At 47.8% G+C, this 14,858-nt stretch overlaps 1 protein-coding gene across 1 annotated transcript in view; it reads left to right on the forward strand.

Annotated features, from left to right (window-relative positions):
• The window catches only part of dennd1a (DENN/MADD domain containing 1A), a gene marked incomplete at its 5' end in the record, with an annotated part of 86,760 nt that extends 72,533 nt beyond the window's left edge, over positions 1 to 14,227 (forward strand). Inside the window, 13 exon segments of the mRNA XM_048258388.1 lie at positions 34 to 121; positions 243 to 283; positions 450 to 521; positions 1,348 to 1,404; positions 1,931 to 1,954; positions 1,956 to 2,066; positions 4,753 to 4,815; positions 6,796 to 6,866; positions 9,112 to 9,240; positions 9,749 to 10,004; positions 10,214 to 10,747; positions 10,750 to 11,114; positions 11,116 to 14,227. Coding sequence (XP_048114345.1) covers positions 34 to 121; positions 243 to 283; positions 450 to 521; positions 1,348 to 1,404; positions 1,931 to 1,954; positions 1,956 to 2,066; positions 4,753 to 4,815; positions 6,796 to 6,866; positions 9,112 to 9,240; positions 9,749 to 10,004; positions 10,214 to 10,747; positions 10,750 to 11,114; positions 11,116 to 11,296 — 1,992 coding nt within the window.
• Positions 14,228 to 14,858: the final 631 nt, after the last annotated feature.

Here is a 14,858-nt window from a genome sequence, read left to right on the forward strand (position 1 = left end):
ATGAAATCTGTGTGTGTGTGTGTGTGTGTGTAGTTCATAGATGGCCGTCTGGACCTGCTGAATGCCGGAGAGGGTTTCAGCGACGTGTTTGAAGATGAGATCAACATGGGGGAATATGCAGGTGAGCCACCGTCTCCATTGACAAACTCATTTCTGATGGACAAGCTCATTTGTCAGTTGCTCTTGACCACTGCGGTTGTCTTCGTTTTCTTCTGACCCCTTCATCTGTGCTTGTTCCACAGGCAGTGACAAAGTGTACCACCAGTGGCTACTAACAGTGAAGGTATGCATACTCGGAGTAGACTCCTGAAAGTGTACTGGTCAGTCAATGAGGAAGTAGAATTTGGTAACGATTCTCTGTTGAAATACGAAGACCCGTAAGGAACCAGGATGGTAGCTCTGCAGTGGCCTGGCTTATCAGAGGTGTGTGGTGTGTGTTTCTTCAACAGAAGGGTGGTGGCGCAATATTCAACACTGTAAGGACCAAGGCCAACCCGGCTATGAAAACCGTCTACAAGTTTGTAAGTTCTGCCACAATTTTCCAGCTCATTGTTTCACAAACTTTTTTTTATAACTAATCCACACTTCACTTCACGTCAAATTAATCTGATGCGCAGCAGTGCTTTTAATCCTCCATGTCACATATAATGTGTTATTTTGGTGTAAGAACACACACTTCCCCATAGTTCACCTATACATTTCCATATGTCAAACCTGTATAAACAGAAGAGACTGAAGCAGCTCCTGTGATCACAAGCTGCATGCCAGCATCCCCTGACAGTCTTTGGATGGACAGTGTTATCGGATTGGCTGTTTGCTAGAATGAAAGCAGGCACCACTTGAAGAGAGAGGGGGAGGGAGAGAGAGAGAGAGATGTATGGAAGGATGGAGATGAGAGATGAAGGCAGGTATAGGGGGATGGAGAAGAGAGGGAGAGCAGGCTGACAGATGAGGGGGGTGGTGGTGGTGGTGGTGGTGGTGGTGGTCCCTTTCACACAAAAGAGCTACTTATCAGCTATCACATGATCGCTAGGTGACAGCTGTCATGAACCACCCTCTTACACACACATACACTACACATACACATACATACACACATACATACATACATACATACATACATTCGCACTCATAACAATACATGCTGTAGTACATAACATACCGGTACATAGTACACAACTCACACACAAAATCACATTCTGATTGAATATGAATCACATTCAGACACACACACACACACACACACACACACCTTTTTAGCCTTGGTACATTGAACAGGTCACAGGTTTGTTCTCACCTGGTCCCATTGTTGCCATAACCAGGTTTGTTTGCGTATGTCGCCCACAGGCCAAAGACCACGCCAGGATGGGCATCAAGGAGGTGAAGAGTCGACTGAAGCAGAAGGTATTTGCTACAATTTTCTGTCTCTTCTCCATTGAGATGCACTGTGAATTTACCCTCTGGCATAACTGAACTGATACAAAATAGTTTTTGTATTGCTTCAGTTTGTTTGAAATGTTGAAGGTAATGATACATGCATTTTCATTATGAACACTTCTCAAGGCCAATTTGGCTCATTTGATCTGCTACTACGGTATAACAGCCTAAGCTCTACAACACACACGCGCACACACACACACACACAAACACAAACACACACAATTGGCTGTGGTGATGGAGATTCTGATTGTTAACGTGTCCCTTTGCGCTGACAGTCTCTCCTCCTCTCCCTCGTTTCATTGACTCACTCCACATCCCCTTCCCCTCTCGTTGTCACCTTTGACCTTTTTACTACCCCGTCGGACCCCCCCCCCCCGACACACACACACTCTGGCTCCAGCCGAGCCTGCCCCGCAGTCTGTCGTCTCTGCCCCTCACTCTGCACCAAGAGCATTCCTGGCCTTGCATCTCTCCTTACCCCTCCGTCCAGGAGCTGACGGAGAACGGCTACTCGGCTGCCGAGCGAGGACGGACAGAGGCCCGCGCCCACGTGCTCCCCCTCCGCCGACGGCAAGGACCCGCGCACCTGGGACGACCGCCGGCCAATTACAGTGCACTTTGGACAGGTAAGACCTGTGCTGGGCCTGGGGAATGGGCCTGAGAGGGGAGGGGGCAGATTTTATGTACTGTATGGGCAGAAATGTGCTTGTATGTTGTTTGTTTGGCGGTACTAGTCTGTCATAGTATTTGTGTGTTTGAATGTGTTTGAATATATGTCACTGCATATACTGGTGTTCCACTGTGTGTATGTGTGTGCGTTTGTGTGTTTCTCGTATATTTGAGTGTAGGAGTGTGTTTTAACACTAAAATATCTTTGCACATACTCTGTGTGTGTGTTTTGTGTGTGTGTGTGTGTTTCTTCTGGAGAGACGTTAATGTGAGACAGGATGTTGATAGGGTGTGATTCACAGTGTGAGTGTGTTTGTAAAGTATGTAAGAGAGAACCTGTAGTCGTTGCTTATTTTCATACCTCAACTGTAAATAGAATTTTAGAAATAGTCGCTGCATATACGCCTCGTCTCCATGGCGACATATAAGGTGGTGGCCCTTGTGTACAGTAATCTGCCAGGCTGTCACCTTGGGGATGTCGGTGCTACACACCTGGGCCCAAACACACCATCACACAGTGATGTGATGTGCAGATGGTGATCATCTCTCTGGGTGGGTTCATGGTGATGACATCTCATAGGGTGGTTTATCAGCAACCTCAATCATCAGAGAGTCGGCATGCCGTTGCACACAGATCCAGGATCAGTGATTACTATTCACAGAAGCGAAGAATGATGTAAGAACATCTTTTATTTTTTCGAGGTGTGCTTTTGCTAAGAGAAAAACGGGTCCAGGAGTTATTTTGTTCCTCCATAATAGCGCCATAATGAACATGTCCTCCATAATACTGAATGTTCTTCCACTTCAGTTGTAGTCCCTCTCCCTTAAGGGTAACCAGCAGCAATGAGCAGCGTCACCTCCATCCCCCCTCCCCAGGACACACAGATGGGAGGAGAGTGCATCTCCCGAGGGAAACACCCTCGAGCAGAACCCACCTCGAGCAGAACCCACCTCCAGGGGGGGGGGGGGGGCCAACAGAGCAAGGAGGCAAAAAAGAAAATCACATTCAAATTCAGTGTTCAATTTACATTGACAGTGTTGATCTGTAAGCTTAGAATAGTCTTTCCCCTCCTAGTAATGCAACGTGCCTCCTGTCTCAATCTCTTCATCTTCATCATCATCCTCATCCTCATCTGCCTGTGTCTGCCGCTCCGCTCGCAGGAGACGCTTGACAGTTTCCTCCCCTACCTGACGAACGGGCTGATCAGCTGTGAGCGCGCGTCTCTCGTCTCTCGTCTCTCGCCCGCGTCTGTCTGTTGTCTTTTGAGTCCCGCCCGAGCCTCTGTGTGCTTGTCACTTGGCGCGCCCCGTTGAAAGACACGGGAGCGTCCGTCACGTCACGTCTCGTCCCCGGGCTCGGATGGGCTCGCAGGCGTCGCTCTTCAAAGGTGCCTCTGTTCTCCTCTGGCGTTGGCCGACACAACAGACGCTCCCTGCTTGGTACACACACACACACACACACACACGTAGCTCGCGTGCTTGCATTGCACGCTTGTTGTGTGTGTGTGCATCTCTTCCTGATCCATCACGCTTACCGTCATCATTAACGAGGAGCTTGTGGCTGTCGTCGCCACGCCAACGTGGCTGTCATCTCTTCCCCGTTCGATGTGTCGTCCGTCCGCTCACTCCTGCTGGAGCTGGAGGTGTGGGTGGTGGTAGAGGTGCAGGTAGAGATGATGGTGGGGAGGCAGCCTGTGTTCCTCTTTTGTTCCTCCACCACATCGCTGCTCTCTCTCAGGTCTCTCTGATGGCTCCTCTTTCACAGGGAGGCTTCATCATACAGTATATTGGGGATTCCAACAATAACACTGTCAGCAGAGTTACACCGATTGTGCTTTGCTAAACATTCTCTTAAATTTCTCTTGAGCTCACCAGTATAAAAATAGCCCCATGGGACATGTCGCCTGACACACAGCACAGTATACGTTTACATCTCTGTGCACGGCTTTGACCAGCCCCATCATAATGACCACATGAACTGTATTTTGAATGCTCCAAGAGTAACTGTTAGGCCAAGCAGTGAATCTAATTCATCCCTGTATGGATGTGCTATAGTTATAAAGGCAATGACAGTATAATACAGGCTTTGATTGATTATTAAAGGTGTTTGTTTATTTATTTATTTATTTTTACAGTGAATAAAGCCATTATGATATTTTAATGCTGCACCTCTAAAGATGCCGTGGTGTTGATGTGTACAGATTAATGGCAGGTGAAGGAGATCGTAATCACACTTCATTTGACTCATTTAACTCATTGTCTGAATGGCTCAGGATGAGTGTGTAAGATGTGATGGTAATTTTGATAGATGGCACATTTGTTTTTGACTACAGTTTATGACTTCAAAAACATATATCCATGTATCTGAGAATATGTGTGTGTACCTGTTCATATTTGCACAGTATATCAGTATATCTTGAGAGGTAGGGAGTGTGTGTGTGTGTGTGTGTGTGTGTGTGTGTGTGTGTGTGTGTGTGTGTCGGAGTGTGTGTGTGTGTGTGTGTGTGTGTGTGCGTGCGTGTGGGTGTGTTTGCATGTGTGTGTGTGTGTGTGTGTGTGTGTGTGTGTGTGTGTGCGTGTGTGTGTGTGTGTGTGTGTGTGTGTGTTTTGTCATTGTCTGACCCGTGCGTGTCTCTGGCGCAGTCAGCACCTGCACGTCCAGCACCCCCACGCCCCCCTCCTCCCAAGCTCCAGCGCAACAGACCTGTGAGTACCTGACCCCCTCACCCCTCCAACCTTTAACCTCTGACCTTTAACCCCTCTGCCCTCCCCTGCCTGAGCCTGTCCAGCCCTCCTGGATGGCTTGGGGTGATGGGGTGTGGCGGGGCTCTGGGCAGGCTGGCATGGCCCACTGCATGGGCACTCTGACTGGCATACTGTCTGGTCTGAAGGGCCGTATGAGTGTGAGTGTGGGTATTCTCCTTCTGGCTTCCTTCCTTCCTCCATGTGGGGCATACTCACAGCGTAATAACTTCACAATCTCACTTGCTGTGTGTGTGTCTGTGTGTGTGTGTGTGTGTGTACAGTATGTATGTGTACTGTATGTATGTGTGTTTGGGACATGCTCTTATCTAGGTGTGTGTGTGTGTGTGTGTGTGTGTGTGTGTGTGTGTGTGTGTACAGTATGTATGTGTGTTTGGGACATGCTCTTAACTAGGTGTGTGTGTGTGTTCGTGTTCCTCTTTGCACGCACTTGACTGCGTGTGCAAATTGTGTACTGATTCTCTAGACTACACCAATGGCTTGCTGTAACACTCTCGTGTGCACTTCCAGCATCTCTGACTGAAACCCTCCAGAAGTGTTTTGATTCTCATCCACCTCTTCCCGCAGCATGCACCTTTTCCAGTCTCGTCTTCAGCTCCACAGGAAACCCCTACTCTGTTGTGTGAATCTACTGCAAATGCTAGGATTTATTTGTATAGAATGTACATACACAGTATATGTGAAAGTATATGTAAGTGGTGTATATATTGCTTGTCTGCTATAGACCCTTTCAAGAGAGTTCCATTATCAGCATCATAGTTGGCTCCACAAGGCTTCCGTTGTAACATTCCATATGTTATCTTAATGCAGAGGAAGTAGATTGGGAACCAAATAGAATGTTCAAGCATTGTTTTTGTTTTTATTGTTGAAAGGGTCTATATATTGTTAGCTTATCACCATGGCTGTTGAGTAGACTGATAAAGTGTGTCTGAGACGGTTTCTGAAAGCTTAACTGGGTGTCAGCAGCACTGTGCCCTGGACAGGCTGTGTGTATTATTAATGAGCAGATAGGGTTCACCTAGCTTCTCCAGCAGCAGCAGCGCTTTCTCTAGCCTCTAGGTAGTAGGTTCCACCATCTCCATTTCAAGCAGCTCCAATACAGTCTCTCTCTCTCTCTCTCTCTTTTCTCTCTCTCTCTCTCTCTCTCTCTCTCTCTCTCTCTCTGCCATTAAGCACTTTTGTCAACCCCCATCTTTTTCTTTATTCTGTGCCTGTCTCTCTTTCTCTCTCTCCATTGCCTCCTGCTGTTTCTCTTTCTCTCTCTCTCTCTCTCTCTGGCTCTGTGCTTTGTTCTTTGTCTCTTAATGAAGTCCTCTCCTCATTTCCCTGAGTCCAGCTTAAGGCTGCTCCATGCCACTTATCTTTTGTCAGCTCAGCGCTGCGCTAATTAGTTTTTCTTGCCCCCCCCCCCCCCTCCCCCCCTGTCTTCCTCTTCCTCACTCCTCCACCTCATCCTCATCTTCAGTCTCTCCATCACTCCTTGTCATCTCCTCCCTCTTGCCCTTTTTCCCTCTCCCTCTGCCGCTCATCTGATCTCCTGACCCCTGGCGTTGGTGTTGACCTTGCTGACCTGGTGCGCGTTGCCGTCAGGTTACAGAAATGTGCGAGGGTCAACCCTTAGTCATCATCCTCACCACTGTCCCTCCAATACTGTGTTAGTGTGTGTGTGTGTGTGTGTGTGTGTGTGTTTGTGTGGAGTGTGTTACTGTTAAGAGTAATATGTGAATAGTATACAATTGAATGTGAGCGTTAGTGAGCTTTTTGCATGTAGAAGTGTGCACTTTATTGTGTGTGTGTAGGATTATTATTAATACCTCCACTGTGATTGTGGAGGTATTTTACATGGTAAAACTGATGGAAGGTCCATTTTGTCTGACCTCAGTGTTGGACACCAGTAATTTTAGATGTCACGCTTGTTTGCAGGCCCGTCCACCCAGGCCACTGGTAGCCAAGAGACCACGCAGCAATGTGGGCATGGAGAACAGTCCTGAACAGTAAGACACACACACACACAATTAAACAAACACACACATACACACATACACACACACACACACACACACACACACACACACACACACACATGCACATACGTACACACACACACACACACGTACACACGCACTCATATGTGTACACACACACACACACACACACACACACACACACACACACACACTCATATGCACATGCTAACACAGTCATACCCAAGCAGTGGATTGTAGCAGTTTGGATCTCTAAGTACAGATCCAGACTTGACCGCACTGCAAACGTGTCCGTCTAACCAAAACCGATACTAAATTCATTAGATTCATCACTCTCATTGGACATCATTACCATCATGATGTACCCCACATAAGGCCCTGTTGCCTCCCAGGCTCTAAATGAAACTTTTAATAATTTCTGGTGTGTGTAAGTGTGAGCGGATCGCTCGTCTTCACACCTGGACCTCACACCCCAGCTTACGAGATTGCGGGGGTGGGTGTTAGCCTGCCGAGCAGGGCTGGGGCGAGAGGTGGGACAAGAGAGACGAGAGGGAGGGGTGACAGGGTCCAGAGTGGAGTGGAGTGGAGTGGAGTGGAGTGGAGTGGGGTGGGGGTGGAGTGGAGGGGTGGGGTGGGGGGGGGGGTGGGGGGTGGTTGGCTGACTCAGCAGGTGCAGTTTGACACTAATTAACTTTCACACGTGTGCCAGACATCCCCTCAGGCTGCGCTCCCTTTATTCCCATTAACCCTGTCCACACGTGACCACAGTGCACACTAATCACTCACAAGCACATGGAACTATCACTGAGTGGAACAAGTGTAATAATGTCTAATGCAATCTTAGAATGTCTCAACAATACACGAGTGAGTGTATGTGTGTGTGTGTGTGTGTGTATGTGTGTGTGTGTGTGTACTTCATTTAGGAAACACACACACACATATGCATACATTTTTTCCCCGCTCCTCTGTGAACAAAAGTTTGTGCTACTGAAGAAGTCGGCACGTGAGGGGTTATGATGTTCTTACTTTCACACCTTCTGTGCCAATCTCCAGCTCGCAAACGAAGCCTCATTAACCGCGAGACTTGTGTTTGCCTTATGTCATTTGACTGCGCCATTCACACTCTGTGGGATCTGTGAATATGAATATGTCAAGGGCTTTGTCTTCCTCTGATGAGAATCCTCTCAACTCTGGCATTTAGCCCATAAGCATCAGGTCCCTTATTTAGTTTTCCTGGATGTTCTTCTCAGTTCTAGATATCTCCACAATGTATTTAGTGTGTGAAGGATAAAATGATGCACATTTACTGATCTTCGAGGTACCAGAGGTAGGTTTTCTGTTAATCTTAAGGTCTCTGCAAACATTTGCAAACAGTTTTAGGAGGTAGATTTCCACCAAATGGATTTCCGCTAAAATGGAATGTTTACACCAAATCGTTTAAATTGAAATGTTCGCCACAAATATTCGCCACTGTTTGCCAAATTTGAACGCACCTCCAATTATCTTAACATCCCTTGAGACTTGATGCTTTCGATCCCTCTTAAGCAGAGGTGCACTGCCATCTTGTGGACTGTCTGGCATGTTGCAAGAGCAGCAAAAGATGCAAATAACATGTGGTTTTTCAGCATTACCCATGTCAAAAATGACGAACACCGACGTATGTCCTATGAATGTATATATTTGTTTTGTTTTTCCAGCTCATCAGGTAGGACAAGCAGCTGAGTCAAGACTTGTTTTCAAACTAGTCTGTACAACTCCTGAAATCGATAAAACTGGCTAATTGACCAACAACAATCAACAGCTCCTACACTGTCACCAAGGCTACAGCCCTGTGGTCATGCCCACTGTAAACTCTGGCTTAAGCCCAGTGTAAATGCCATGGGAAGATTTTGGGACTGCTTTTCACAGTCTACCATCTGTCCTGAAAATAATTAGTTTTAAAACTCAAATTATTATTGTTTTATCTGTGCTTCCCTGTAGTTGTACAAATGCAGTTCAATCCTGTGATCATGTAGTGGTATTTCCATTTCTTGTATAAATTGAGTTGAATTCACAATGACTGCAACTCTTTCTCCCCCTTTCCTCCTCTCTCTCTCTCCTCCTCTCACACCTTGTTGTTCCCTCTTTCTGTACCCTTTTTGTGCACGCCTGTGTGTGTACTCTGGTTTGGGGCTGCCTCCTCTCCTCTTCTCTTCCTCCTCCCCCCATCCCCTCCTCTGTCCCCCCCCCCTCTCTCTCTCCCTTGTCCAACCAGCTACGTCCGTCCGACGCGGCACTACACCGTGTTTCTTTCCGAGGAGGACTCAGGCGACGAGCTCCAGCATGACGACGACTCCATCACTGGCTTCCCCGAAAACTTTCTTTTCTCGACCCCCTTTGAATGGTCTCCCCTTTTCTCTTCTCTTCTCTTCCATTCTCGTTTCTGCTTTGCTTTTACTGATTTATTAATTGATTAATTTGTTGAAATGCATGGCCATCCCTGCATGGTCTTTCACGCACACTTGACTGACCAATCACTCATGACATTTATTGCACTCTGATTGGCTAGCTTTTTGTGGCTTGAGAGATGATTGGCTGGCTGACAGGTCATGTGACCTGATGCCTCTCCATTTTCTAGGTAGCAGACTAACATGGGGCATTTATTGCTTTGAGGAGCAGGCTTCAGCCATGGCATGCCATTTCATACTAATACAAAACTGAACTTTTTATCAACGTCTCATTGGGAAGAAGAATAAAAGTGGTTTCTGTATGTGTGTATGTGTGTGTGTATTGGAGGGAGCAAGATGGAAAGGTTGAATACATCTGTAGAAGTATCATCTATCATGACATATTGTCCATTTTCCTCCATGCAGACTCAGCCGTGGTCACCTCATTTAGTCTGTCCTTCGCAGGCCGCAGCCCTACCGCTCTCTTAAGGAGTCCGACCTCATGGAAGGGGAGGAGGCCTTGGGTGACGAGAGACCCCAGGGACACACGGCTCCCCCCAGTCCGGTCAGGGAGAAGTACTCGGACGTCAACCTCCTGGGCGATATCCTCAATTACCAGGAGGGGGAGACAGAGAGCCAACAGCTCAGCCTTGCCAAGAGCCTGGAGGACCTGAGGCTCCCGAAAGACCCAGAGGAACAGCAGGCCAAGTTCAGCTATCAGGTCAGAAATAACACTGACCATTTAGAACCGCTCTCCTAAAATTTGCGCTGCTTTAAAATGCAGAAGGAAGGGTTTAATGTAATCTTCAAACACACCACTGATAGTGGGGTACTCCAATTGTCGGAATTGTGAATTGTGAAATGCTATCATGTCCACATACACTTAACGTGAGGTGACCTCTCCATGTGTGTGTGTTTTTTCTGTCATAGCGGATGGACCTCAGTGGCAGTGAGCGGACACGAACGCTACCAGGACTCAAACACTCCAACCCCTACAACAAGCTGTGGAGCCAGGGGCTGGATGACATGGCCGTGCCTGGCCGCACCTCCCCCACCTGGGAGAGGCCTCTGTCAGTGCCCCCCCTGGAGCCCCCGGACCCCCGGCCACCCAGCGCGGACAGCGGCGGCCCCGGCCAGGAGAGGCCCCCAGACGGAGGCTGCATCCCCATTCCGCGGCCACAAGGCCGAAAGACCCCCGAGCCGGGCAAAGTGCTGGCGCCTCCTGTGCCCTTGCCGCGGGCGTCCAAGCAGGCGGGCGGCGGTGGCGAGCCGAGGGAGGGCGCGCGGAGTGCGGGCGGGCAAGAGTTCCGGCAGGCCCTCAACATGTCCCCGCTGTCGTCCTCCTCCTCCTCCACTGCCCAGGACACGGACCTGATGAAGCAGGAGGTGGACCTGCTCAGCCTGCTGGACCCTCTGAGCACGAGCGCAGCGTCGGCCTCCTCGTCCACCTCCGCTGCCGGGGAGTCGGACCACGCGGGGACACGCCAGCACAGCAGCAGCCGCGGCCGTACCCCCAGAGCCTGCCCCCGTTCCCCCACGTGTCCCTGAACCCCTTCGCCCAGCCCGGCATGCCCTACGCCCCCCACAGGTCCTACTCCCCCGTGGTGGGGAGCAACCCCTTCAGCGCGGCCTACATGTCCCCCGCCACGGGCGGCTACTTCCACGCGGCTCACACCCCGCCGCCCGGCATGTTCCGCCAGCCCTCCTCAGCGGGGCCCGGTCTGCCCCCCCACGCGCTCGGGGCCCTGCGGCATCCTGCCTTCGCCCGCACGGGCCCGCCTCCGTCCTCCTGCAGCAGCGGGGCCCTGTCCAGTTTGCTGGACTCGCCCGCCGTCCCCGGCATCACGTCCGCTGCCAAAGCCCTTAGCTGGGGGGGAGGACGCCGCCGCCGACCAGCCCCCCCAGGACCCTTTCAGTGACCTGCTGGCCATGGCCAAACCTGCGGTCACTCCTGCAGCGCCTCCGAAGAAACGTGTGGAGAACTTGCGCAGGCACTGGGAGACGTTTGACTAGTCCACGCCCTCCTCATCCTCCCCTCCAAGAGAGAAACAAAGAACACAACCAGCCTCCCTCTGCTGTCTGGTCAATCAATCAATCAATCTGCTGCTGACCAATGACAGACTGCGCTGGGTGTGTATGTATGTGCAAGTCACTTGACCAGAAGAGAGCTGAAGAGTGCTGAAGGGGTGGGTTTGTGTGTGTGTGTGTGTGTGTGTTGGGGCTGAAATCTGGACACTCTTAAATCCTCAGCTGCCCACTTGCGTGTGCGCGTGTGTGTGTGTGTGCGTGTGTGTGTACATGACGCACGCTACACATGGGTGTGGACTACTACACCTTGTCTCTCTCCTCAGATCTTTCGTTCTCCCTCATGACTGCAGAAGAGCAGCCCCTTCAGCTTCGTAATAACTCCGCTTTCGTGTCGGTTGCCTTTTTGCCTCCGCCGAGACGCCCGTATGGAAGGGAAGAAGCCCACCACCCCCATCAGTGGGGAGGGACTGCGGTGCGTGGGTGCGTGCGTTATTGTCCACCTGCCCCTTCAAGGCCAGTCGCGTCTCCTCGCTTTCTTTGGCTTGGCACCGATGAGGCGTCATTCCGATATTTACTAAAGACGGAGGAACGGTGTCTCGAGCAGCCCGATGGCACATTCGATATTGTGTTTATAAGCTGTGCAGGCGGATCCTAAAATGGAGAACTGAAGTTGCCTTTTTTGAAGAGACATTCACTGGATTAGGGAGGCAAACTCAAAACATGTATAAGCTTTCTCTCATAGTAGCGCTATGTCCAAATCACTGCAGTTATCCAGGGTAGGCCTCATCAGCAACGTGTTGTTGTTCGTTTGAGGTGGATATAAGAGGAAAAAAACGGATCAGCTGTGCACAGTCATTGTTTGCTTCTGTTTCTTTGCCAATAATCATTGTTTTTGTCTTTGTTTTGTTTTGGTTGGCCTTCTGAGTCTTTGAGAAGACTGTTTTACTGTATCTGCTGCTTTTGAAGTGCAATGCCACTCCCAGCCTATGATGATTTGTCGCAATCCAAAGGGTCTGGTCACCCTCATGAAAAAAGAGAATTAATCAGCATAGTAACGTTAATCAGGTAAGGCATTTTTTTTTTTTGACATTTTTGAGGGCCTGCATCCTTACTGTCTGAAGTCTGATAGTCAACCTGAATTGTGTTTCCTAGTCTGGCGAATACTGCTCTTGCTTAGTATGCCTCTAGGTTGGTAAGCCCAAACTACTATTGTACTAACAGCCCATCACTACATTTTGCAATCCTGAAAAGACCAAAATATTGTATTGTTATATTATCATGGCCAGGATTCCCACTGAAATAATGAACAGCCTCTTGATTGTGTATTCAGACTGCTGCTAGCCCTACAGCTACAGTTACAATTACAACTACAGTTTAGCCAAACAACTGTTTATTTGTTTGTTTAGGTAAGCTTAATGCTCAACACCAACAAAGTTTTGCTAAACAGTAATAGGGTTGACATTTTCTACCAGTTTATTGAATTACAGTATGCCAGTTTTAAGTTGAAGAAGAACAACATACCTTTCATGAGTGCTCCATCACATGTACTGTAGTTTATAAGGAAAGATGTGAGTTGCAGAGTTGTTACTGAAACACCATGATGCTTTGGAAGGATAAGGACACTAAAGGAAAAAAAATACAGATCTCTGGATACTTTAGATTTAATCGGTGGAAATGAACTTGCTCTCTGCACATATAGAGATTCAATGGGACAATACAGATTACTGATTTTACAGGTTACTGAAAGGGAACTCTTGTTTCGCAGAGGCATTTCTTCCTGTGCATATTACAGGACGACTGCACTGATCACTTCAGCAGCTCTTCAGCAGTGTTGTTTTGCTGACTACACTACACTTCAGAGCGGTACTGTTTTCTTGTTGTGACGGAGCTTGGCAAACATAACGAATACTAAAAGACTGTACTCTGTGTGATATATCAATTGATGTACATCATGTGCAGTGCATAAGTATTTATTAAGAATCAAATTAGAAAATCACTCACATTTTAAAAATCAAACCATGTTTAAGTGGTCAACGTCCCAGAACAAATGTTGTTAGTTAGTACAGTGTTTGCTTTGAAACCCAGAAGAACCTAATAGTTCACATGAGGTCATCATATATTTTCATGGGCCGTAACCATTTATTTTGTTACATTTCAAAACTCACGGAAGTGTATAAGACTGTAATAAACAACAGTGATCTTTGGTAATTTCTGTCATAAGAACTTTGTAACTACAGTAGGTAGCTCTCGTACTAACAAAGAAATGCTTTTAGGGACAGTCCGTCTAGACTTTTAGCTGGGTGTCAGTTCTGTTTGATGCACATTATCTGGGTAAGGCACACCCCCCTCTCTTTCTCTCTCTCTCTCTCTCTCTCTCTCAGACTAAGCACTTGGGGACATTAGCATAGCAGTCACAGAATTGATGAATCCTTGTCTACAAATGTTGCCTTACAGCAAAAAGGAAACTCCGTATGTGTAGCTTCATTTTAAAAAAATGTATGTTCAATAAAAGTGTGTCTACATGACTTTGCTTTTAAGTAAAGAAAAAATGACTGAGGCTATTAACGTCTATCCTCAAGGATCGCTGTTTTGGCAGTTCTGTTCATTTTTAGTCAGTTGTAACTCAGTATTTTGTCAGTGTTGTCAATCCTCAGCTTTAGTCTCCCATGATTAAAGTGGGTATTAAATTCAAAACCTCCACAAGGGGGTGATACTTGAGTGATCAGCTTTAATAACCTCAGGAATATGATTTTTTTGCATTGTCCAATATCCCCTATTCTCCTTAAAGAATGTTTCCTATAGAAATGTGAACTTCTGTCTTTTATACATACATGGAGCACTTTGTTTTTCTTTGTTTTATTTTGATGATGTTTTTGTTTAACTATCACACTATTAAAAGTGCACATATCCTCACAGCCTCAGGTCCTCTCCAGTCCTTTACCATTAAGGGTGTGCTTGTATTTCGTTACATGTTTCATCAATCATAGTTAACCATGTGTGTAACATTCATGGAACACTCTTTTCCTGTTCATCACATTAAGTTTGGATCTTTTATCTCGGCATTTCTACGTACTGCTACCACTTTTCTATGTATATTTTTTCCTCACGTATCTCTCCTAACAGCTTACCAGGATGTTGTGGCTGCAGACTAATGCGTGGATTGTATCTCAGAAATCTAATTGTATCTAATGTGTGGATTGTATCTCAGAAAATACTCCAGTGAGCCTCCAGGTAACACAATAGTGGTCCTTGCTTACTTGCCTGTGTATCTTTCACAACCTCGTGGACTCGTGGCACATCTTTTCTCACAGCCTCTGCAGCGGCCTCCAGTCTTTGTCTTGTTTCCTCTCTTCGTTCTCAGATTGTCTGGAGTCCTCCAGCTGATGTCCTGCTGCAGCCTCCCCATGGTCCCCCTCATGGCCTGCTCGCTCTGCTGGACCTTTTCCCCAGGTCAGTGAGCACCAGGTCCAGGTCTGCCATCATGGTCTCATTCATGACTGACCTCAAAGCCTCACTGAGCCATGTCATTGAGGGAAATCTTGAGAAA

This window comes from Alosa alosa, chromosome 12 (genome assembly GCF_017589495.1).
Source record: "Alosa alosa isolate M-15738 ecotype Scorff River chromosome 12, AALO_Geno_1.1, whole genome shotgun sequence".
NCBI classification, from domain to species: domain Eukaryota; kingdom Metazoa; phylum Chordata; class Actinopteri; order Clupeiformes; family Clupeidae; genus Alosa; species Alosa alosa.